General features: G+C 44.3%; 1 protein-coding gene across 3 annotated transcripts in view; it reads left to right on the forward strand.

The window, feature by feature from the left end:
* The window catches only part of fgf13a (fibroblast growth factor 13a), a 483723-nt gene that overhangs the window by 446112 nt on the left and 11933 nt on the right, over nucleotides 1–25678 (forward strand). For all 3 annotated transcript variants that reach the window (XM_063061170.1, XM_063061171.1, XM_063061172.1), the window contains one exon: nucleotides 25264–25462. In XM_063061170.1, coding sequence (XP_062917240.1) covers nucleotides 25264–25462 — 199 coding nt within the window. The remainder of the gene's footprint in view (nucleotides 1–25263; nucleotides 25463–25678) is intronic.

Below are 25678 nucleotides of genomic sequence, written 5' to 3' on the forward strand. Positions count from 1 at the left end.
GTGCAGCCCACCTTCTTGGTGTATCCCTCCTCTCCCTGGGATGGGGTCTTTCGAGCTGCTGTTGGTGTCTCAGTAGCTCAGGATGGGGTTACTAGCCCCTTGACCAGCACCCGTCCCTTTGCAGCTGGGCTTGGGCTTTCTGAGGCAATGTTTTGATGTACACGTGACAAATAAAGCTAATATCTACATTTCCAGTGTTCTCTGAGGATCCCTGGTATTACCTCCCTGCACACAGGACTAGAAGCTGGCAGTCTTAACTTCCTCCAATCTCCCAGGAACCTACCCTTTCCCCTCCCATGTTAAAGTAAGAATATCGGTAATTATCTGTGGTATTTTGTGTTGTATAACCACTGTGGCAAACATTTGCTGCCAAAAAAAAACACTCTGCTGGAGGAACTCAGGGTCAGGCAGCATCTGTGGTGGGGGAAGGTGCATGGGGTGAGGGTTGTGGGGCAGAAAGCAAACGGAACAGATGCTGGTCAACCTTACAGAAAAAAGATCTTTGATGATTAGCATAACACACTTCTAGATTAACAGTTGGAGGGATATGGATGATACACAGAAAGAGGACATTTAATATAGATTTGTAGCAAGATTAGCTGCAAATATAATCAACCAATCATGTGGTAGCTACTCAATGCATAAAAGCATGCAGACCTGGCCAAGAGCAAACACAAGTAAGTCTGCAGATGTTGGAAATCCAAGCAATCCTGGAGGAACTCAGCAGTCCAGGCAGCATCTATGGAAAAGAGTACAGTAGGCATTTCGGGCTGAGACCCTTCAGCAGGACTTGGTCAAGAGGTTCAGTTTTTGTTCAGATCAGACATCAGAATGGAGAAAGAATGTGACCTAAGTGACTTGGACTGTGGAATAATTGTTGTAACCAGATGGAGTGGTTTGAGTATCTCAGAAACTGCTGATCTCCTGGGATTTTCACACACAACAGTCTTTAGAGTTTACAGAGAATGGTGTGATAAACAAAAAACATCCGGTGAGCAGCAGTTCTGTGGATGAAAATGCCTTGTTAATGAGAGAGGTCGAAGGAGAATGGTCAGACTGGTTCAAGCTTCAAGAAGGCGACAGTAACTCAAATAACCTCAGGGTATGACAGTGGTGTGCAGAAGAGCATCTCTGAAAGCTCAGTACATCAAACCTTCAAGCGGATGGGCCACAGCAGCAGAAGACTACGGACATCCACCCAGTGGTCAGTAGGCTAGCTAATAAAGTGATCATGGACTGTACGTTCAACGTTTGCAGGTCGTGGGTCCTGGGTAAGAGGCCGAAGCTTGAAGTTTGGGGTAGGAGCACTGGCTGGAGGCTGTGGAGGACAGATTTCCACAATGTTTGATGTCCGTTAGTGCTGAGTAGGTTCAGGGCCTCTGTAGTCAGGAGGTTGTGGATTCAAGCCATACTTCAGTGATTTAAGGTTGGCATGCCAGAGGAGTACAGAGGGAGGCTGGATAGAGTTATAAAGAACTACAGCACAGAAACCAGCCCATCGGCCCATCTGTGCCAAACTGTTATTTTGCCTAGTTCCATCGATCCGCTCCCGGACCACTGCCCTCCGTGTACTAAACCAAACTTTGCTTAAATGTTGAAATCAAACTCACATTCACTATTTCCACTGACAGCTCATTCCACACTCTCGCCACCCTCTGAGTGAAGAAGTTCCCCCTCAGTTTCCCCTTAAACATTTCACCTTTCACCCTTAACCTATGACCTCTAGTTCTAGTCTCACCCAACCTCAGTGGAAAAAGACGTGGGGTGGCACTGTAGCATAGTGATTAGCGCAATGCTTTACAGTGCCAACGACCCAGGTTCAATTCCCACCGCTGTCTGTAAGGAGCTTGTATGTTCTTCCCATGACCGCTTAGGTTTCCTCCAGGTGCTCTGGTTTCCTCTCACAGTCCAAAGATGTGCCATATGGTAGGTCAATTGGTGATTGTAAATTGTTCTGTGATTGGCTGGGGTTAAAACCGGGGTTGCTGGATGGCACAGCTTGAAGAGCCAGCTGAGCCTGCTCCCTTACGGACCTCTAAATAAATAAATAAATATATACATACATTCATTCATTCATTCAGCCAACTATATAGCAGCAACTCAATGCATAAAAGCATGAAGACATTGAACTAAGGTCTCCGGTCTCTTCTGGCTGCATCTGATATTTTCAGTGTCGCCTCTGTAAGAGGAGCGAGAAGGTCTAGACTATTGTCCAGGACAATGGTCATCTGTGAATTAATCTCAGTAAAGTTATGGTTACCTGGTCATTCCCACGTTACTGGTTTGGGACCTTCCTGTTCAGAGATTGGATGCTCGTTTCCAACAAGAGTGACTGCTCTTTAGAAGGAGCATCCATGGGCTGTAGGCAGTGGAATGTGTCATGTAAGTACTGTACAAGCCTCTCTCTCTCTGTCCCTTGCTCTTCCTCCTTGGGAGAGAGGTGATGACCATAGCGTTTTGGAAGCCAGATTTTTAAAAAATGGTCTAGAGATACAGCACAGTAACAGGCCGTTCTGACACAACGAGCCCGTGCTGCCCAATTACAGGTGTACGTGGGAGGAAATGGAACACCCAGCAGAAACCCATGCAGTTTTGGGGAGGACGTAGAAACTTCTTACAGACAATGATGGGAATTAACCCCAGGTCACTGGCATTGTAATAGAGTTATACTATTCACTATACTACTGTTCCACCTGCTTTTGTGTTGTTGCTTCAGTTACTGAACCCATGAACACTACCTCACCATTTAGCCTTGCTTGCTTTTTGCACTACTTACTAATTTAATTTTTGATATACATATATGTCTATTGTAATTTATAGTTTTCTGTTATTATGCATTGCAAGTACTGCTGCCACACAGTAACAAAACTCACACAAATTCCAGTGATATGTATCTGATTCTGATCGCCTGCACCAAAGTTCCATCAATCATGTACAGGTTCCCTACATTCTCCAGGAGGGGATCTCACTGAAATCACAGCCAAGGTAACAGTCCCAAAGTCCGCTGGTCCTGTGGACCTCTCCCTCTCAGTGTTGACAGATTTCCAAGTGCAATTATGGTCATGCTGTGTTTGTGCTGGAATGTGCGGTGAAACTTCCGGACTGCACCCCACGCACCCTCGAGTGTGTTGGTTGTTAACACAAACAACGTGTTTCACTGTATGTTTCCATGTACACGTGCTTCCCGTTTCCCATTCTCGTGCATCTTGATTCCCATTCCAACATATCGGTACCAGTCTCCTCTTCTGCCACAATAAAGCCAAACTCAGTTTGGAGGAACAACACCTCATATTCCATTGTGTAGCCTGCAACCTGACGGCATGAACATCAATTTCTCCAACTTCTGGTAATTATTTCCCCTTCCCTCTTCTTCAATGCTCCACCCTGTCCTCTCACCTCCTCTCCTCTCCTCCCTATCACCCTCCCCCGGGCCCCTCCTCCTTCCCTTTCCCCATGGCCCACTCTCCTCTCCTATCAAATTCCTTCTTCTTCAGCCCTTTACCTTTTCCACCTATCATCTTCCAGCTTCTCACTTCATCCTTCTCTGCCATCCACCTGGCTTCACCTATCACCTTCTAGCTTGTTCTTCTTCACTCCTACCCCCACCTCCTTATTCTGGCAACTTCACATCCTCTCCAGTCCTGATGAAGGGTCTCAGTCTATTCAATTCCATAGATGCTGCCTGATGTGCTGAGTTCCTCCAGCATTTTGTGTATGCTGCTCTTGAATTGCCAATAAATGTCACCTTTAAACTAATCCAGATGCAACAACATATCTGGGTCTAAACCTGGGAGCAAGAACAGAGTCCCACAGATATTGGAAATGCCAGATCCGCTGAGAATTACCAGCATTTTCTCTTCTATATTACAAACTCCCAGGAGATGAGTGCATGGACAAATCTCGGAGCTGTAATGGTTGTTAGGTACAACTGCAGTCACATCCATCATGTTAATGCACAAGTCAGGCAGACAGAAGTAACGCCGCACTGTGTCAGACTGCAGTTTATCTCAGATCGGTTAAGGAAAACATTTACATCAGTAACACGTCTACTAAATATCATAATAAAAAGAACAAAGAAATTATTTAAATTCGTACATCAGCTTTCACAATCAGTTCTTCATAGCTGAGTCTAGTCACTCATATATCTCTTTCCATAAGACCATAAGATGTAGGAGCAGAAGTAGGCCATTTGGCCCATCAAGTGTGCTCCACCATTCAATCATGGGCTGATCCATTTCTTCCACTCCCCTGCTTTCACCCCATAGCCTTTGATGCCCTGGCTAATCAAGAACCTATCTATCTCGGCCTTAAATACACCAAATAACTTGGCCTCCACAGCCACTCGTGACAACAAATTCCACAGATTTACCACCCTCTGACCAAAGTAATTTCTCCGCATCTGTGTTCTAAATAGACGTCCTTCAATCCTGAAGTCATGCCCTCTTGTCCTAGAGTCCCCTACCATGGCAAAAAACTTAGCCATATCTAATCTGTTCAGACCTTTTAACATTCGGGATGTTTCTATGAGATCCCCCCTCATTCTCCTGAACTCCAGGGAATACAGCCCAAGAGATGCCAGACGTTCTTCATATAGTAACCCTTTCATTCCTGGAATCATTCTCGTGAATTTTCTCTGAACCCTCTTCAATGTCTGTATATCCTTTCTAAAATAAGGAGCCCAAAACTGCACACAATACTCCAAGTGTGGTCTCACGAATGCCTTATGGAGACTCAACATCACATCCCTGCTCTTATATTCTATACCTTTAGAAATGAATGCCAACATTGCATTCGCCTTCTTCACAACCGACTCAACCTGAAGGTTAGCCTTTAGGGTATCTTGCACAAGGACTCACGAGTCCTATTATATACCTGCATTTTGAATTCTCTCCCCATCTAAATAATAGTCTATCCATTTATTTCTTCCACCAAAGTGCATGACCATACACTTTCCACCATTGTATTTCATTTGCCGCTTCTTTGACAATTCTCCTAAGCTATCTAAGTCTCTCTGCAGGCTCTCTGTTTCCTCAACACTACCCGCTCCTCTACCTATCTTTGTATGACTGGCAAATCTAGCCACAAATCCACTAATACCATAGTCCAAATCATTGACATACATCGTAAACAGCAGCGGTCCCAACACCAACCCCTGTGGAACTCCACTGGGTAACCTTTATTCCCACTGGAACTCCCTTTATTCCCACTCTCTGTTTTCTGCTGACTAGCCAATGTTCCACCCATGCTAGTAACTTCCCTGTAATTCCATAGGCTCTTATCTTGCTAAACAGCCTCATGTGCAGCACCTTGTCAAAGGCCTTCTGAAAATCCAAGTACACCATGTCTACTGCATCTCCTTTGTCTACCCTGCTTGCAATTTCCTCAAAGAATTGCAGTAGGTCAGTCGGGCAGAGTTTTCCTTTCAAGAAACCATGCTGGCTTTGGCCTATGTTGTCATGTGCCTCCAGGTATTCCGTAATCTCATCCCTAACAATCGATTCCAACAACTTCCCAACCACTGATGTCAGGCTAACAGGTCTAAAGTTTCCTTTCTGCTGCCTCCCACCCTTCTTAAATAGCAGAGTAACATTTGCAATTTTCCACTCATCTGGTACAATGCCAGAATCTTTATCAATTCTTGAAAGATCATCGTTAATGCCTCCGCAATCTCTCAAGCTATTTCCTTCAGAACCCAGGGGTGCATTCTATCAGGTCCAAGACATTTATCCACCCTCAGTGACCATTAAGCTTCCTGAGCACTTTCTCAGTCATAATTTTCACTGCACATACTTCACTTCCCTGACACTCTTGAATGTCCTGTACACTGCGGATGTCTTTCACTGTGAAGACTGATGCAAAATACACATTCAGTTCCTCTGCCGTCTCTGCGTCTCTCATTACAATATCTCCAGTGTCATTTTGTATTGGTCCTATATCTACCTTCGACTCTCTTTTACCCTTTATATACTTAAAAAAGCTTTTAGTATCTTTTTTTGATATTAGTCGTCAGCTTCTTCTCATAATTTTTCTTTTCCTTCCGAATGACTTTCTTAGTTTCCTTCTGTGAGTTTTTAAAAACTCCCCAATCCTCTATTTTCCCACTATTTCTTGCTTCCTTGTAGGCCCTCTCTTTTGCTTTTACTTTGGCTCTGACTTCACTTGTCAGCCACAATACTGTCCTTTTTCCCTATGAAAATTTCTTCTTAATTGGAATATATCTGTCTTGCACTTCCCTCATTTTTCAAAGAAACTCCCGCATTGCTGCTCTGCTGTCCTTCCTGCAAGTGTCCCTTTCCAGTCAACTTCGGCCAGTTCATGCTATTGTAAATTCCTTTATTCCACTGAAATACTGACATGTTAAATTTTATTTCTTCCCTCTCAAATTTCAAAGTGAACTCGATCGTATTGTGATCACTGTTCTCTAAGGGTTCTTTAACCTTAAGCTCTCTTATCCCCTTTGGATCATTGCACAACACCCAATCCAGCTCAGCCGATCCCTTAGTGGGGTCAACAACAAGCTGTTGTAAAAAGCCATCCCATAGACATTCTACAAATTCTCTCTCTTGAGGTCCAGTACTGACCTGGTTTTCCCAATCCACTTCCATGTTAAAATCCCCAATGATTATCATGATATTGCCTTTCTGACACACCTTTTCTATCTCCTGCTGTAATTTGTAATCCACATCCTGACTGCTGTTTGGAAGCCCATATACAACTGCCATTAGGGTCCTTTTACGCTTGCCATTTCTTAACTCAACCCAGAGACTCTACACCTTCCAATCCTATGTCATCCCTTTCTAATGATTTAATATTATTTCTTATGCACAGAGCCACACCATCCCCTCTGCCTACTAACCTATCTTTCTGACGTACCATATATCCTTGGATGTTCAGCTCCCAATGGCAGCCATCCTTTAGCCAAGTTTCAGAGATGGCCACAAAGTCATACTTGCCAATCTGTAGCTGAATTTCGATACCTCAAAAAGGCAGCCTCCATCATTATGGACCCTATGATCCAAGGCAAGCCCACTTCTCATTGCTACCATCAGGGAGGAGGTATAGGAGCCTGAAGGCACACACTGAACGTTTCGGGAACAGCTTCTTCCCCTCTGCAATTAGATTTCTGAATGGACAATGAATCCATGTACACTACCTCAGTACTTTCAGTTTTACATTACTTATTTAATTTTAAATATGGCATCGTATAATCAGAATACACATTATATAAGTGGTAGAGGAAGATACGATTCAAATGTTCAAAAGCAATCCTTACAAAAAGGTGGAAGAGCTCAGCAGATTAGACAGCATCTATGCAGAGGGATAAACAGAGACATTTCAGATGGGTTCTGAGCTCAAAAGATCGCCTGTGATCCATTTCCACACATACATACACGATTAGCTCAGCTAGAGACTTGGATCGGCATGAACAAGTTCAGCTTCAATTTCCAGGGGGTCAACATCTTTGAAGATCTATCCTTGGCCCAAAATACTGATACAGTACAATTATGAAGAAGACATGACAGAAGGTATATTTCATTAGGAGTTTGAGGAGGTTTGGTATGTCACCAAAGACTCTAGCAAATTTCTACAGGTGCACCATGGAGAGCATTCTGACTAGTTGCATTACCATCTGGTATGGAGGGGCCAATGCATAGGATTGTAAACTCAAGCCTGATTTATACTTGTGCATACGGGCTACGCCATAGCCTACGCCATAGGCCTGATTTATACTTTCGCGTAGTGCTACACCGTAGCGAGCATGTGTAGTTGTGTCTGCGTCGCTCTGCAATTCACCGCCAGAACGCTAGTTGGCGGTGGGGTTTCTATGCCACTGTGTTGAGATTCTTCATGAGAGACATGGACGAGGAAATGCATTTCAAATATTTTCGGATGTCGGCAGGTAGATTTGACGATTTGGTTCATCGTCTCCAACCATTTATTTCGCATCAGTGTGCAGACATGGCAGAGAAAAGCAACCGGAAATGCGTAGGAGGAAATGCGATGCTACCAAGCGGACCAATCACAGTTGTTGCGGTCTGCTTCGCCGCAACGCGTGAGTTACATTTTTGGGGAGGTGCACGTCACCCTATGGCGTAGGGAACGCATTACCTATGGCGCACATTTGACACACAAGTATAAATCAGCCTTCAGCTAGCTCTATCGTGGGCACTAACTTCACCACCATCAAGCACACTTGTCACCTCATCATAGGAAGGATGTGGAAGCTTTAGAGATTTACCTGGATGCTGCCTGGATAAGAGAGCGTGTCTTATGCCGATAGGTTGAGCAACCTCGGGCTTTTCTCTTTGGAGTGAGGTAAGATGAGAGGTGACGTAAAAATGTAAAAGATGATAAGAAGCATTAATGGAGTGGACAGACGGAGAGTTTTCCTGGGGTGAAAATAGCTAATATAAAAAGGGTTGTTAGGTATGGGGGGGGTGTCAGATGTAGGTTTTTATACAGAGGGTGATGGCTGCATTGAAATCACTGCCAGGGTGGTGGTAGAGGCAGATATATTAGGGAAACTTAAGAGACTCAAATAGGTAGATGGATTGTAGAAATGAGTTCATGGTTGCACAAGGGAGGAATACTGAAGTGGTTTCCTGTTGCCTTCTTCAGTTGCAGTGTCCATACTGGACGGGTAACCCTGGCCATTGATCAGCAGATTTATCTGCCCAGCGTTTTTAGTTTTACAACCATAAATTCCAATTGTAGAATCTGCCTGTAAAAACCATCCACCACCTGCAAACCATGGCTTCATGTGGAGGCTAAACAGGTACTACACCTTTCCCCAGGGTGACCTGTAGGCTATCGGGCGGAAGGAGCGCCTTACACCTCCTTTTGCTGAGCTATTGCACAGCACTGACACCAAATGGAGCCTTCACCGAAGGAACCTCATCCGGAAGAGGGTCTCATGCACCACAGGTGAACCTCGACCGTTATCCAGCGACTGTCGGCAGATTAAAAGCAAAGAAGATCAGACTAGCAACCTGGAATGTAAGAACCCTTAACCAACCTGGTAAACTAGACAACATCAAACAGGAAATGGAAAGATTAAAAATCAACAACTTGGGAATGTGTGAGATGAGGTGGAAAGGAGCTGGTAAAACAAGCTCAGAGGGATATTCCATCATTTACTCAGGAGGAGAAATACATGAAAAAGGTGTTGGAATTATGTTAGATGAAGAACTGCAAAATCAATAAAAGGCTATTGGACAATATCAGATCAAATGTTACTTGTGAAACTACATGCAAAACCTTTTGACATTAACATCGTTCCAATTTATGCCCCAACAGCAGACAGCAGTGAAGAAAGCATCGATCAATTTTATGATGAACTAGAAACAGCATTAAGACAATGTAAAAGCTCAGAAAATACCGTTATTCAAGGTGACTTCAACGAAAAAGTAGGCAAGACCAGGGATGAGGACAGTATTGGGCATTACAGCATCGGTGAGAGAAATGAGAGAGATGAACGACTAGCTATATGGGTCTCAGAAAAAGATTATATAATTGGTAATACCGTCTTCAAGCAGCACCCGAGAAAACTATGGACATGGAAGAGCCCAGGGGATAACGCCAGAAATCAGATTGATTACGTGCTTATAAGGAGAAGGTATAGAAATGCTCTGAAATCATGCAAAACATATCCGGGTGCAGACTGCCACAGTGATCACGTACCAATAACCAGCGTGATGTACCTGAGACTCAGAAAGCTTAAAAGACCAAGAGTAGAGCCAAAGCTGAATTTGGGACTTTTGAGAATAAACAGTGACATCAAAAATGAATTGCAAATAACAGTGAGAGGCTCTACAAAACATCACTATTATAGAACAGCAATGGGAAAATCTCAGAGACAACATAACACAAGCAGCACAAGAGGTGATTCCCAAACAACAGAAAAAAGCTAAAAAGAAATGGATGTCAGAAGTAATTCTGAAACTTATGGAACAAAGAAGAAAATGTAAGGAAAATGAAAAAGCCTGCATATCCTTGCATGCACAGATAACAACCAAGTGCAAGGAAGCAAAAGTAAAGTGGCTTAAGGACAAATGTGAGTTAATAGAACAATTGCAGAAGACCAACAAGAGCAAACGTATGCACGACAAAATCAAAGAGGTCACAAATTGGAAGAAAAGCGGGGCAACAACAGGATGTATAAAAGCAAAAGATGGCTCTACAATTATGGAAAAAGGAAAAATAATGCAAAAATAGTCAGAATACATCAAAGACCTATACGACGACAAAGACCGCGAGGACAACTTTGATATAGGCAACAACAACGAGGGCTCAGCAATAGTGAAAGAAGAAGTGGAACATGCTATGAAGAACAAGACCTATACTTCTCTTTCATTGACTACACAAAAGCCTTTGACACAGTGAGACACCAAGTCATCATGAAAATGCTTAAAGATATTAATATTCGGGTTTGATTCGAAGAAGGAGTCTGAGAGTCTGAGTGGGAGTGCCGAGAAAGAGATTTTTGAAATTTTCGTTATTTTTTTTCTCCAACGGCTTTCTGAGAGGCGGGACTGCACAGGCGTGTGACGTCGGGCAGTGCAGCGCGGCGGATTTAAAAGGAACAAAGCCTCATAGAGCGGGCAGCGTAGTTTGCGGGCGGCGGGGTGAGCCGGGAGCAGAGTGAAGACTTAAGGGCTTCGGCTCACAGGGCTTAGGCGGAAGCGGGCGAGGCGAGGAAGGTTTGACATTCATTTTCTGTTGCTATTTGAGGAGAGGGGCATTATGAGTGTGAGGGCAGTTTGCTGTTCTCGGTGTCGGATGTGGGAGGCCTGGAGTCTCCAAGCCTCCCGGACGTCTACATCTGCGCCAAGTGCATCGAGATGCAGCTCCTAAGGGACCGCGTTATGGAACTGGAGCTGCAGCTCGATGACCTTCGTCTGGTCAGGGAGAGCGAGGAGGTGATAGGAGTGGAAGGCAGGTGGTCACGCCGGGGCCACGGGAGGCAGACAAGTGGGTCACGGTTAGGAGGGGGAAGGGGAAATGTCAGGTGATGGGGAGTACCCCGGTGGCTGTGCCCCTTAACAACAGGTACTCCTGTTTGAGTACTGTTGGGGGGGACAGCTTACCCAGGGGAAGCGACAGTGGCCGTGCCTCCGGCACAGAGTCTGGCCCTGTAGCTCAGAAGGGTAGGGCAAGGAAGAGGAGGGCAGTTGTGATAGGGGACTCGATAGTAAGGGGGTCAGATAGGCGATTCTGTGGACGCAGTCCAGAGACCCGGATGGTAGTTTGCCTCCCTGGTGCCAGGGTCCGGGATATTTCTGATGGTGTCCAAGATATCCTGAAGTGGGAGGGTGAAGAGCCAGAGGTCGTGGTACATATAGGTACCAATGACATAGGTAGGAAAAGGGATGAGGTCCTGAAAGGAGAATATAGGGAGCTAGGAAGGGAGTTGAGAAAAAGGACAGCAAAGGTAGTAATCTCGGGATTACTGCCTGTGCCACACGACAGTGAGAGTAGGAATGCGATGAGGTGGAGGATAAATGCGTGGCTGAGGGATTGGAGCAGGGGGCAGGGATTCAAGTTTTTGGATCATTGGGACCTCTTCTGGGGCAGGCGTGACCTGTACAAAAAGGACGAGTTACACTTGAATCCTAGGGGGGCCAATATCCTGGCAGGGAGATTAGCGGGGGCTACTGAGGTGACTTTAAACTAGAATGGTTGGGGGGTGGGAATCAAATTAAAGAGGCTAGGTGAGAGGAGGTTAGTTCACAACAGAGGGATGGGAACCAGTGCAGAGAGACAGAGGGGTGTAAAGTGAGGGTAGAAGCAAAAAGTACAAAGGAGAAAAGTAAAAGTGGCAGGCCGACAAATCCAGGGCAAGCATTGAAAAGGGCCACTTTTCAACATAATTGTATAAGGGCTAAGAGAGTTGTAAAAGAGCGCCTGAAGGCTTTATGTGTCAATGCAAGGAGCATTCGTAATAAGGTGGATGAATTGAAAGTGCAGATTGTTATTAATGATTATGATATAGTTAGGATCACAGAGACATGGCTCCAGGGTGACCAGGGATGGGAGCTCAACGTTCAGGGATATTCAATATTCAGGAGGGATAGACATGAAGGAAGGGGAGGTGGGGTGGCGTTGCTGGTTAAAGAAGAGATTAACGCAATAGAAAGGAAAGACATAAGCCGGGAAGATGTGGAATCGATATGGGTAGAGCTGCGTAACACTAAGGGGCAGAAGACGCTGGTGGGAGTTGTGTACAGGCCACCTAACAGTAGTAGTGAGGTCGGAGATGGTATTAAACAGGAAATTAGAAATGTGTGCAATAAAGGAACAGCAGTTATAATGGGTGACTTCAATCTACATGTAGACTGGGTGAACCAAATTGGTAAAGGTGCTGAGGAAGAGGATTTCTTGGAATGTATGCAGGATGGTTTTTTGAACCAACATGTCGAGGAACCAACTAGAGAGCAGGCTATTCTGGACTGGGTTTTGAGCAATGAGGAAGGGTTAATTAGCGATCTTGTCATGAGAGGCCCCTTGGGTAAGAGTGACCATAATATGGTGGAATTCTTCATTAACATGGAGAGTGACATAGTTAATTCAGAAACAAAGGTTCTGAACTTAAAGAGGGGTAACTTTGAAGGTATGAGACGTGAATTAGCTAAGATAGACTGGCAAATGACACTTAAAGGATTGATGGTGGATATGCAATGGCAAGCATTTAAAGGTTGCATGGATGAACTACAACAATTGTTCATCCCAGTTTGGCAAAAGAATAAATCAAGGAAGGTAGTGCACCCGTGGCTGACAAGAGAAATTAGGGATAGTATCAATTCCAAAGAAGTAGCATACAAATTAGCCAGAGAAAGTGGCTCACCTGAGGACTGGGAGAAATTCAGAGTTCAGCAGAGGAGGACAAAGGGCTTAATTAGGAAGGGGAGAAAAGATTATGAGAGAAAACTGGCGGGGAACATAAAAACGGACTGTAAAAGCTTTTATAGATATGTAAAAAGGAAAAGACTGGTAAAGACAAATGTAGGTCCCCTGCAGACAGAAACAGGTGAATTGATTATGGGGAGCAAGGACATGGCAGACCAATTGAATAATTACTTTGGTTCTGTCTTCACTAAGGAGGACATAAATAATCTTCCAGAAATAGTAAGGGACAGAGGGTCCAGTGAGATGGAGGAACTGAGTGAAATACATGTTAGTAGGGAAGTGGTGTTAGGTAAATTGAAGGGATTGAAGGCAGATAAATCCCCAGGGCCAGATGGTCTGCATCCCAGAGTGCTTAAGGAAGTAGCCCAAGAAATAGTGGATGCATTAGTGATAATTTTTCAAAACTCGTTAGATTCTGGACTAGTTCCTGAGGATTGGAGGGTGGCTAATGTAACCCCACTTTTTAAAAAAGGAGGGAGAGAGAAACCGGGGAATTATAGACCGGTTAGCCTAACGTCAGTGGTGGGGAAACTGCTGGAGTCAGTTATCAAGGATGTGATAACAGCACATTTGGAAAGCGGTGAAATGATCGGACAAAGTCAGCATGGATTTGTGAAAGGAAAATCATGTCTGACGAATCTCATAGAATTTTTTGAGGATGTAACTAGTAGAGTGGATAGGGGAGAACCAGTGGATGTGGTATATTTGGATTTTCAAAAGGCTTTTGACAAGGTCCCACACAGGAGATTAGTGTGCAAACTTAAAGCACATGGTATTGGGGGTAAGGTATTGGTGTGGGTGGAGAATTGGTTAGCAGACAGGAAGCAAAGAGTGGGAATAAACGGTACCTTTTCAGAATGGCAGGCGGTGACTAGTGGGGTACCACAAGGCTCAGTGCTGGGACCCCAGTTGTTTACAATATATATTAATGACTTGGATGAGAGAATTAAATGCAGCATCTCCAAGTTTGCGGATGACACGAAGCTGGGTGGCAGTGTTAGCAGTGAGGAGGATGCTAAGAGGATGCAGGGTGACTCGGATAGGTTGGGTGAGTGGGCAAACTCATGGCAGATGCAATTTAATGTGGATAAATGTGAAGTTATCCACTTTGGTGGCAAAAATAGGAAAATAGATTATTATCTGAATGGTGGCCAATTAGGAAAAGGGGAGGTGCAACGAGACCTGGGTGTCATTATACACCAGTCATTGAAAGTGGGCATGCAGGTACGGCAGGCGGTGAAAAAGGCGAATGGTATGCTGGCATTTATAGCGAGAGGATTCGAGTACAGGAGCAGGGAGGTACTACTGCAGTTGTACAAGGCCTTGGTGAGACCACACCTGGAGTATTGTGTGCAGTTTTGGTCCTCTAACCTGAGGAAAGACATCTTTGCCATAGAGGGAGTACAAAGAAGGTTCACCAGATTGATTCCTGGGATGGCAGGACTTTCATATGAAGAAAGACTGGATGAACTGGCCTTGTACTCATTGGAATTTAGAAGATTGAGGGGGGATCTGATTGAAACGTATAAGATCCTAAAGGGATTGGACAGGCTAGATGCAGGAAGATTGTTCCCGATGTTGGGGAAGTCCAGAACGAGGGGTCACAGTTTGAGGATAGAGGGGAAGCCTTTTAGGACCGAGATTAGGAAAAACTTCTTCACACAGAGAGTGGTGAATCTGTGGAATTCTCTGCCACAGGAAACTGTTGAGGCCAGTTCACTGGCTATGTTTAAGAGGGAGTTAGATATGGCCCTTGTGGCTACAGGGGTCAGGGGGTATGGAGGGAAGGCTGGGGCGGGGTTCTGAGTTGGATGATCAGCCATGATCATAATAAATGGCGGTGCAGGCTCGAAGGGCCGAATGGCCTACTCCTGCACCTATTTTCTATGTTTCTATGTTTCTATTGATGGGAAAGATCTAAGAATAATCAGGAATCTCTACTGGCAACAAAGTGCAGCCATACGGATAGACAACGAGATTGGTGAATATCGGCCAATAAAGTGAGGAGTCAGACAGGGTTGTGTTCTATCACAGACCTGTTCTCCTTGTACAGTGAAAACATCATGAGAACCATACAAGACCTACAAGATCTACCTGGAATAAGCATAGGAGGATACAATATCAACAGCCTCCGCTATGCGGATGATACAGTACTGATAGCAAACAGTGAAGTAACTTTACAGAAACTAGTATCTACCATCAACACAGAGAGTGAAAGACTTGGCCTAACCTTAAACAAAAAGAAAAATGAAGTAACGGTAATATCAAAGAAACCTGATACCCCAAACTGTGCGATCGTATTGGGAAATGAAATCCTGAAACAAGTTCACAACTTCAAGTACCTTGGATCATGGGTAACATCTGATGGCAAATGCGAAACAGACATAAAAGCAAGAATAGCAATGGCAAGAACAGCATTTACAGAAATGAGAAACATCCTAACAAACAAGAAAATAGCAATTGACATCCACCTTAGAACTCTCAGCTGCTACATTCTTCCTATATTGATGTACGGCTGTGAGTCATGGACCATCAGAAATGCAATGGAAAAAAGAATCAATGCAGCAGAGATGTGGTTCCTCAGACGAATGCTATGCTTATCATATACAGACAGGATACCAACGAAGAAGTTCTACAGAGAACGAAAACAAAACGTACATTACTTAAAAAAATCAGAAAATAGCAATCAAAAATTTTTGGACACATAATGGGAAGAGAGACATTAGAACATTTAGTTACAACTGGAAAGCTGGAAGGAGAAAGAAGCAGAGGCAGACAGAGAATGAAAATGATAGATGGAATAACATCATGGTTAGAAACAGGGGAGGCAACAACTATAACTCAGAGGGTCAGGGACCGTGATGGATGGAGAGACATGATCACCCACGTCGAACGGCAAGGCACCTGAATGAGTGAATTGTAGAAAATAGAGAGCTGTATAGGAGGGAATGACTACACTGAGCTTGAAGTACATTAAAAGATTGGCACAACATTGTGGGCTGAATGGCCTTACCATGCTGTACTGCTCAATGTTCTATGTTTTAATGAAGCCAGGTAGATATACGTCACTGAGTCTAAATCAGTGATAGGGAAGTTATTGAAAAAGCTTAAGAGAGCTACAGGAAGGCAGAAGCTGTCCTGTTGCTCTGTTGGTAAAAAATGAAATCAAATCATTAGAAAGAGGTGATATGGGGTTGGAAGGTACTTAATCATTGTGGATAGAGCAAAGGAACAGCAAGGGTAAAAAGACCCTGATGGGAGTTTTATTAGAGACACCCAAACAGGATTAAGGATGTGGTGTACAGTTACAACGGGACATAGAAAATGTACGTCAATAGGGCAATGTTACAGTAGTCATGGGGGAATTTGAATATGCAGGTAGATTGGGAAAATCAGGTTGGTGCTGGATTCTAAGATGGGAATTTCTAGAGTGCCTGTGAGATGGCTTTTTAGAGCAGCTCGTGGTTGAGCCTGCTAGTGGATCAGCTTTGGGTGTTCTGCGATTAGCAGAATTAACAGAGCTTAAAGTAAAAGAATCCTTAGGGGAAAGTGATCATAAATTCCCTTGAAATTTGGGAAGGAGAAGCTAAGGTGAGATGTATCAGGATTACACTGGAGTAAAGGCATGAGAGAGGAGTTGGCCAAAGTGATTGGAAAACCACACTGACAGAGATGTCGGCAGAACAGCAATGGCTGGAATTTCTGGTAACAATTCGGAAGGCGCGGGATATATACATCCCAAAGAGGAAGACGCATTCTGAAGGAAAGGTGTCACAACTGAAGTCAAAGCCAACACAAAAGCCAAAGAGAGGGCATATAATAGAGCAAAAATTAGTGAGAAGTCAGAGGATTGGGAAGCTTTTAAAAACCCACAGAAGGCAACTAAAAAGTCATGAAGAAGGAAAAGATGCCATATGAAAGTAATCCAGCCAATAATGTTAAAGAGGATACTAAATGTTTCCTCAGATAAATGAAGTGTAAAAGAGAAGCTTAATAAGAGAGAATGGATAAAAGAGAGAAATAAGCGAGAATGGATATCAGACCACTGAAAAGCAATGCTGGAGAGGTAGTAATGGGTGACAACGAACTGACAGACAAAATTAATAAGTATTTTGCATCAGTCCTCACTGTGGAAGACATGAGCAGTGTGGTGGAAATTCCAGGTGTCAGGGGTCATGAAGTGTGTGAAGTTACCACTATTAGGGAGAAGGTTCTCGGGAAACTGAAAGGTCTGAAGGTAGGTAAGTCACCTGGACCAGATGGTGTACACCCCAGGGTTCTGAGCAGGTGGCTGAAGAGATCATGGAGGCATTAGTAATGATCTTTCAAGACTCATTAGATTCTGGAATGGTTCCGGAGACTGAATAATTGTAAATGTCACTCCACTCTTCAAGAAGGGAGAGAGGCAGAAGAACGGAAATTACAGGGCAGTTAATCTGACTTTAGTGGTTGGGCAGATGTTGGAGTCGATTATTAAGGATGTGGTTTTAGGGAACTTGGAGGCACATGATAAAATAGGCCGTAGTCAAAGGAAAACCTTGCCTGACAAATCTGTTGGAATTCTTTGAAGAAATAACAAGCAGGTTAGACAAAGGAGATCAGTTGATGTTGTGCACTTGGAATATCCGAAGGCATTTGATAAGGTGCCATACATAAGGCTGCTTAACAAGCCATCAGTACATGGTATTATAGGAAAGATTCTAGCATGGATACAACAGTGTTTGATTGACAGGAGGCAAAGAGTGGGAATAAAGGGTGGCTTTTCTGTTTGGCTGCAGGTGACTTAGTGGTGTTCCACAGGGGTCTGTGTCGGGACCAATACTTTTTAAATATAAGACCATAAGATATAGGAACAGAATTCAGCCATTTGGCCCATTGAGTCTGCTCCACCACTTCATCATGGTTGATCCAATTTTCTCCTCAGCCCCAATCTCCTGCCTTCTCCCCATATCCCTTCATGCCCTGACCAATCAAGAGTCTATCAGCCTCTGCCTTAAATGTACATAAAGACTCGGCCTCTGCAGTTGCCTGTGGCAACGAATTCCACAGATTCACGACTCTCTAGCTAAAGAAGTTCCTTCTCATCTCTGTTTGAAAAGGACATGCCTCTATTCATAGGTTGTGTCCTCTGGTCTTAGGCTTTCCCGCCACAGGAAACATCCTCTCCACATCCACTCTGTCAAGGCATTTCACCGTTCAATCGGTTTCAACGTCAGCCCTCTTTCTTTTGAATTCTAGTGGATATCGGGATCAGAATCAGGTTTATTATCACCGGCATGTGACGTGAAATTTGTTAATTTAGCTGCAGCAGTTCAATGCAATACATAATATAGAAGAAAAAAAACCAAAATAAAATAATAATAATAATAAAAAATAAATAACTATATCAATTGCAGTATATGTATTTTGAATAGATTAAAAATTGTGCAAAAAACAGAAATACTGTATATTAAAAAAGTGAGATAGTGTCCAAGGGTTCAATGTCCATTTAGGAATCGGATGGCAGAGGGAAAGAAGCTGTTCCTGAATCGCTGAGTGGGTGCCTTCAGGCTTCTGTACCTCCTCCCCGATGGTAACAGCGAGAAAAGGGCATGCCCTGGGTGCTGGAGGTCCTTAATAATGGACGGCATCAAATTCTCTTCATACGGCAAACTATTCAATCCTGGAATTATTTTCGTAAATGTCCTCTGAGCCCTCTCCATTTTAAGATTATAAAATTTCAATATTACATCCTTGCACTTGTATTCTAGTCCTCTTGAAATGAATGCTAATATTGGATTTGCCTTCCTTACCACAGAGTCAGCCTGTAAGTTAGCCTGGAAGTGAGTCCTGCACAAGGGCTCACAATTTCCTTTGCATCTCAGTATTTGTATTTTCTCTCCATTTAGAAAATATTCAACCCTTTCATTTCGTCTACCAAAGAGCATGACCATACACTTCCTGACACTGTATCCCAACTGCCATTTCTTTGTCCATTCTCCTAATCTGTCTAAGTCTTTCTCTAGCCTCTCTGCTTCCTCCAAACTACCTGCCCCTTCACCTATGTTCATAACATCTACAAACTTTTTTATTTTTAAGGCAGAGGTTGACAGATTCTTGATTGATCAGGGCATGAAAGGAATACGAGGAGAAGGCAGGAGACTGGGGCTAAGAGGAGAATTGGATGACCCATGATGAAATGGTGGAGCAGACTCGATGGGCCAAATGGCCTCACTCTGCTCCTATATCTTATGGACTATGGTTTTAGGGGTCAAGGTTAATCTGCACTTGGAAATGCAGAGTGATACTCTTTGTTCTGATGAAGCCTGAAGTGTTGACTGTTTATTCCTCTCCATAGATGCTGCCTGACCTGTTCCTCCAGCATTCTGTGTGTGTTGTTCTAGATTTACAGCAATGTGCAGAATCTCTTGTGTTCATGAGATCCTATCTGACTAATCTGATTGAGGTCTTCAAAGAGGTATGACAATATTTCAATGAGGACAGTTGCAGGGCTCAGTGATAAAGAAATTCATCAAAGCAAAGAAGGTTTGTCCAGCTATTGTACGTTAGAAACTCTTCCTCGAATATGGATTGTCCGGGCTGTGTTGCTTTGCTTGTATATTTTTCTCTAGAGGATTGAAATAACAACAGTTGACATTTTGTGGAGTTGGAATACCAGGACATATATCATAATGTGAATTGGTTGAATAGCTTTACCCACTATACAGTTGACAGTGCCAACTGATTGTCCTACAGATGGCCGTGATGAATTCAGTAATGAGATAATTAGCCTGCTGCACAGGAACTGTTGGCAGTGGTCGATCTGCAACGTCTGGCACCTCTTGGAAGAAAACTTTGTTCCCTTCTGGTTCATCAGAGGTGGACATGAAACTCTTCTACACCATCACACTATCAACATTAGCTGTTTTTTTGAACGACTTTATTTACTGCTATCTTACATGTCTTAAACGTGCCTTGTGCTGTGTATGACTGTTGGTACTGTGTTTTGGACCTTGGGCCCTGGAGTAACACTGTTTTGTTTGGCTGTATTTATGGCTATTCATGTATGGTTCAATGACAATTAAACTTGAACTTGGCCCTTATTCCCCCACTCCTCCCCTGACTGGATGCTTGACTCTGTGAGGTCATTCCCACTAAAACCACTACTGGGCACTTCATGGCTCTTGAAACGTATAAAATGTCAGGGGCATATGCCTATGTGAGGCGTATTCCCCTGTGTGAGCGGCATTTTCCCATGTGAGGGGCAATCCCCCTATCAAGGGCACTTTCCTGTGAGGGGTCTTTCCCCACATCAGGGGCATTTCTCCTTGTGAGATGTATTTCTCAAGTGAGGGGCATTTCCTGCTGTCAGTGGCATTCCCCCTGTCAGGGGACATTTTGCTGTGTAAAGTCATTTCCCATGTAAGAGGCGCCTACATCTACAATGCAACTTCACAGGCAGAGTACTGCGAAGCCTTGCAAAGCTCCTCTGGGACGTTCCCAGGTTTTAACAATGTGCTGCTGGAGTGGGTGCGCTGTGTTGAAGGGGTCAAGGAGGAGCACAATACACTTCCACACTTCTTGGGGAGGTCCTTGGATAGGAGAAGCGTGGAGGGACAGAACACAGAACGTTACAGCACACTACAGGCCCTTCAGCCCTGCATTTTGCTATCATCCATTTGCCTAAGAGTCTCTTAAAGATCCCTAATGTATCTGCCTCTACCACCACCCCTGGCAGGGCTTTCCATGCTCCCATCACTCTGTGAGTAAAAAAAACCTCTCTGACATTGCCCCTACACTTTCCGTAAGATATTGAACCAGAATTGGGCCATTTGGACTATCGAGTCCTCTCCGCCATTTCATCATGGCTGATCCAATTTTCCTCTCAGCCTCAATCTCCTGCCTTCTCCACATATCCCTTCATAACCTGACCAATCAAGAATCTATCAACCTCACCCTTAAGTATGCGTAAAGACTTGGCCTCCACACCTACCTGAGGCAATGAATTCCACAGATACACCACTATCTGGGCTAAAGAAATTCTTCTTCATCTCCATTCTAAAAGGACACCCGTCTATTTTGAGGCTGTGTCCTCTCGTCTTAGACACTCCCACCATTGGAAAAATCCTCTCCACATCTACTCTATCAAGACGCAAGCATGAGGAAATCTGCAGATGCTGGAAATTCAAGCAACACACACAAAATGCTGGTGGAACACAGCAGGCCAGATAGCATCCACAGAAAGAAGCACAGCTGGCGTTTCGGGCCGAGACCCTTCATTACGACTGGGGTAGATAAGAGGAGGTATCAGCGAGTTCTCGCTGTGCCTCGGCAAGGTAGAGGTCAGTACGCCAGACCACAACAGCACCCCCCTTATTGGTGGGTTTAATAGTAAGGTTAGGATTGGTGCAGAGGGAGTGGAGAGCAGAGCGTTTGGAAGGAGTGAGGTTGGAATTGGAACAAGGTGTGGTGAAGTCGAGACGGTTGATGTCCTGTCGGCAGTTCTGGGGTAAATAAGAGGAGGTTTCAGTGAGTTGTTGGGCTACATAAGAGGAGGTATGCACCACAGACTTAACCTGAAAATTAGCCTTTAGGTGCATTCTGCACAAGGACTCCCAAGTCCCTTGGCACCTCAGATTTTTTAATTTTATCTCCATTTAGAAAATAGTCTACCCTTTGTTTCTTCCACTAACGTGTATGACCATAGACATAGACATAGACATAGACATAGAATAGTACAGCACAGTACAGGCTCTTCGGCCCACAATGTTGTGCCGACCCTCAAAGCCTGCCTCCCATATAAACCCCCACCTTAAATTCCTCCATATACCTGTCTAGTAGTCTCTTAAACTATACATGTCCTAACAGTGTATTCCATCTGCCACTTCTTTGCCCATCCTCCTAATATGTCTAATACCTTCTGTAACCTCTCTACTTCCTCAAAATTACCTGTCCCTCCACCTGTCTTCATATTTTAACCAAATAACCATATAATTTTCTGCAATCTTTGCAACAAAGACATCAATTACATCATCCAAGTCATTGATATATAATGTAAAAAGAAGTGGTCCCAACAAAAACCCTGTGGAACACCACAAGTCACCTGCAGCCATCCAGAAAAGGCTTCCTTTATTCCTGCTCCTTACCTCCTGTCAATCACCCTTTGGTTTATCCATGCTAGTATATTTCCTGTAATACCATGGGCTCTTAGCTTGTTAAGCAGCCTCATGTGTGGCGCCTTGTCAAAAGTCTTCTGAAAAGCAAAGTGCACAACATCAACATGAAACCACATCCTTACCAATCAATTCCAACTTTTTCCCAACCACTGAGGTCAGAATAGCAGGCCTATAATTTCCTTTCTTCTACCTCTCTCCCTTCTTGAAGAGTGGAGTGACATTGCAATTTTCCAGTCTTCCAGAACCATTTCTGAATACAGTGGTTTTTGAAAGATCATTGCTAATGCCTCCACAATCTCTTCAGCCATCTCTTTCAGAACCCAGCTGGTCCAGGTGATTTATCTACCTTGAGACCTTTCAGTTTTCCAAGCACCTTCTCCCTAGTAATGGCAACATCACACACTTCTGGCTCCCAACACTCTGGAACTTCCAGCACACTGCTAGTGTCTTCCACAGTGAAAACTGATGCAAAGTACTGATTCAGATTGTCTGCCATTTCTTTGTCCCCCATTACTTCCCCTCCACCATCATTTTCCAATGGTCTACTTCACACTTTAGGTATCTGAAGAAATTTTGGTAGCCTCAATAATAAAATTGGCCAGCTTACTTTTGTATTCCATCTTTTTCTTTCTTTATGACTTTCGTAGTTGCCTTCTGTTGGTTTTCAAAAGCTTCCCATTGCACTAACTTCTCATTAATTTTTGCTCAATTATATGCCCTCTCCTTAGCCTTTATGTTGGATTTGACTTCTCTTGTTAGCCACTGTTGTGTCATCTTGCCTTTAGAATACTTCTTCCTTTTTGGGATGTATATATCCCGTGCCTTCTGAATTGCTTCCAGAAAGTCCAGCCATTGCTGCTCTGCCATTATCTCTACCAGTGTTCTTTTCCAATCAATTTTAGCCAGTGCCTTCTCATGACCCTGTAATTCCCTTTACTCCACTGCAAGACAGATACATCCTACTTTAGCTTCCCCTTCTCAAATCTCACAGTGAATTTGATCATACTATGATCACTTAATCCTAAGGGTTTTTTTTCACCTTAAGCTCTCTATTCAATTCATTTGCCTTTTCCTTTCTCATGCTCTCATACCTGAGTCTGGTGGGAGGACGATCAATCTGCTCCAAATGTTTGGGGACAATGAACTGAAGGAGAGAGATTTTTCCTAGTAATGCAGTGCAGAGGACAGGAGTGTAACGAGAGCGGGAGGGTGTACCCTACTGATACCACAGTTGCTCTGGAAGAAAACCTCACTAAATCCAGTGGTGTGGGAGAAACATTATTCTAAACTTCATGGCAGGGACCTGAGTGGGTCAGGACGAAGGTTGAATTTACACAATGTACAACTGAGGTTCATGAGTTCACTTGGATTCTGCCTGTCCACAATGGAGAGCATTCTGACGAGTGGGATGGCTCTATTACACAGGATCTAAAGAGCTTGCAGAGGGCTATAGACTCAGCCAGTTCCATCCTGGTTACGGCCATCGCCACCAATGAGTACATCTTCAAGAGGCAGACCTTCACTAAGGTGCCATCCATCACTAAAAACCCTTATCACTTGCAACCCACTGTCATCTCATTACCACCTTCAGGGAGGACTTACAGGAACCTAAACACCAGCATCAATATTTTAAGAAAAGTGTCTTCCCCTCCACCATCTGATTTCTGAACAGTCTGTGAACTCACGAACGCTTTCTTTTGCACTGTCTGTTATTGTGATTCAGTAATTTTCATGTCTTTGCACTGTACGGCTATCACAAGACAACAAATTTCACATCATCTCATTCCGGTTCTGATCCCATGACTTGTACCAGACTCACATGCAGGTTAGACAAAGGGACATCCTTCTCCCAAGAGCAAGAGTGAATCAGCCAGTGGTTTCCCAGATCTGTGACTAGTGTCATTCACCATACAACTTCCTTTTCATCCTGATGAAGGGCCTCAGCCTGAAGCATGGACTGTTTACTCCCCTCCATGGATGTTGCTTGACCTGCTGCACATTCCAAATGATAAAGGTCCTCCAGCATTTTGTGTGTGTTGCTGTGAATTTCCAGCATCGGCAGAATCTCTTGTTTCTGATCAGAAGCTGGGAGCTTAGCCCTGTTGTCACCTCTGTCGCTTTGTTTTGCTTTGTAAGAAGAGATAATGTTCAAGCTCTACCATGGCTGTTGAGCAACCTTCAGTGATTCATTGGGTCCTGAAGTGCCACCACATGTGAGATGACTTTCCAAATATCATGCCTAGACCTCTTGTATCTTACATGGTCACCAGACCTCAATGCCACTGATATGGCCATCGGCAGATTGCAGATCTCATACTTCATCCAGGGCTTCTGGTTGGCTGCCATCCTCTTCCATTCCCTACCCTTCTCAGCCACAGGGCCAGACTCAGTGCCAGAGACACGGGTACTATTGCTTCCCCCAGGTAGGTTGTCCCCCCCCCCCCACAACAGTACACAAAATGGAGTACTTATCATTTAGGGGGACAGCCACAGGGGTGCTTCCCACTACCTGATGCTCTCTCTTCCCTCTCCTGGCAATCACCCACTTATCCATCTCCTCTGGCCCCAGTGTGTCTACCTGCCTGTAGCTTCTAATGGTCACCTCTTTACTTTCCCTAATAAGCCAAAGGTCATTGATCTGCAGCTCCAGTTCCCTAACTTGGTCTCCAAGGAGCTGCAGATCGATGCACCTGGTGCAGATGTGGCTGTCAGGGAGGCTGAAAGTCACCCGGATATCCCACATCAGACACCCCGACCAGGAATCTGGCCTCGCCGTCCTTCCTACTATTCTTAAATTAGAGGGAAAAAAAGATATGGAAGTAACTTCCCTTCTTGCCTTACCTTGCCCTGTCCTCGCTGAAGCCCCAGTGAGCCAAAGCCCTACTACTCTGACTCACGATACTCCAATGACCGCTCCTTCGATGACCACTCTGCTAGGCAGTGTCTCCCTTTTAACCCAGAACCTTCTCAGTGGCCTTGCGCGATGATCAGCTACTGCGTCTGCACACTACTCCCAATAGAAAAATGTGGGGCTTCGCAGGAGGGAAGGGTTGGATTGATCTTGGAGTAGGTTAAAAGGTCGACACAACATCATGGGTCAAAGAGCGTATGCTGTGTGGTATATACTACATTCAATAACATCCTGAGCAACTGCTGATGGAGTAAAACAAATAATATTTTGTTTTTCTGCCTTTCCGAACAGGAACACTTCACCCCTGAGTGTCGGTTCAAGGAGTCAGTGTTTGAAAACTACTACGTGACCTACTCGTCCATGTTGTACAGACAGCAGCAGTCCGGCAGAGGCTGGTACCTGGGCCTCAACAAGGAGGGAGAAATCATGAAGGGGAACCACGTGAAGAAGAACAAACCAGCCGCCCACTTCCTCCCCAAACCACTAGAGGGTAATGACACATTTCCTTTGTTTACACTTCTGCCGTCAATATTGTTTGCACTTGTGGTGGGACCTTTGACCACTGGACCATAAGAAAGAAGAGCAGAATTAGGGCACTTATCACATTGAGTCTCCGCCACCATTTCATCACAGTTGACTTATTATTCCCTCTCATTCTCATTCTCCTGCCTTCTTCCTGTAACCTTTGATACCCTGATTAAGCAAG

Source organism: Mobula hypostoma, chromosome 10 (assembly GCF_963921235.1).
Source record: "Mobula hypostoma chromosome 10, sMobHyp1.1, whole genome shotgun sequence".
NCBI lineage: Eukaryota > Metazoa > Chordata > Chondrichthyes > Myliobatiformes > Myliobatidae > Mobula > Mobula hypostoma.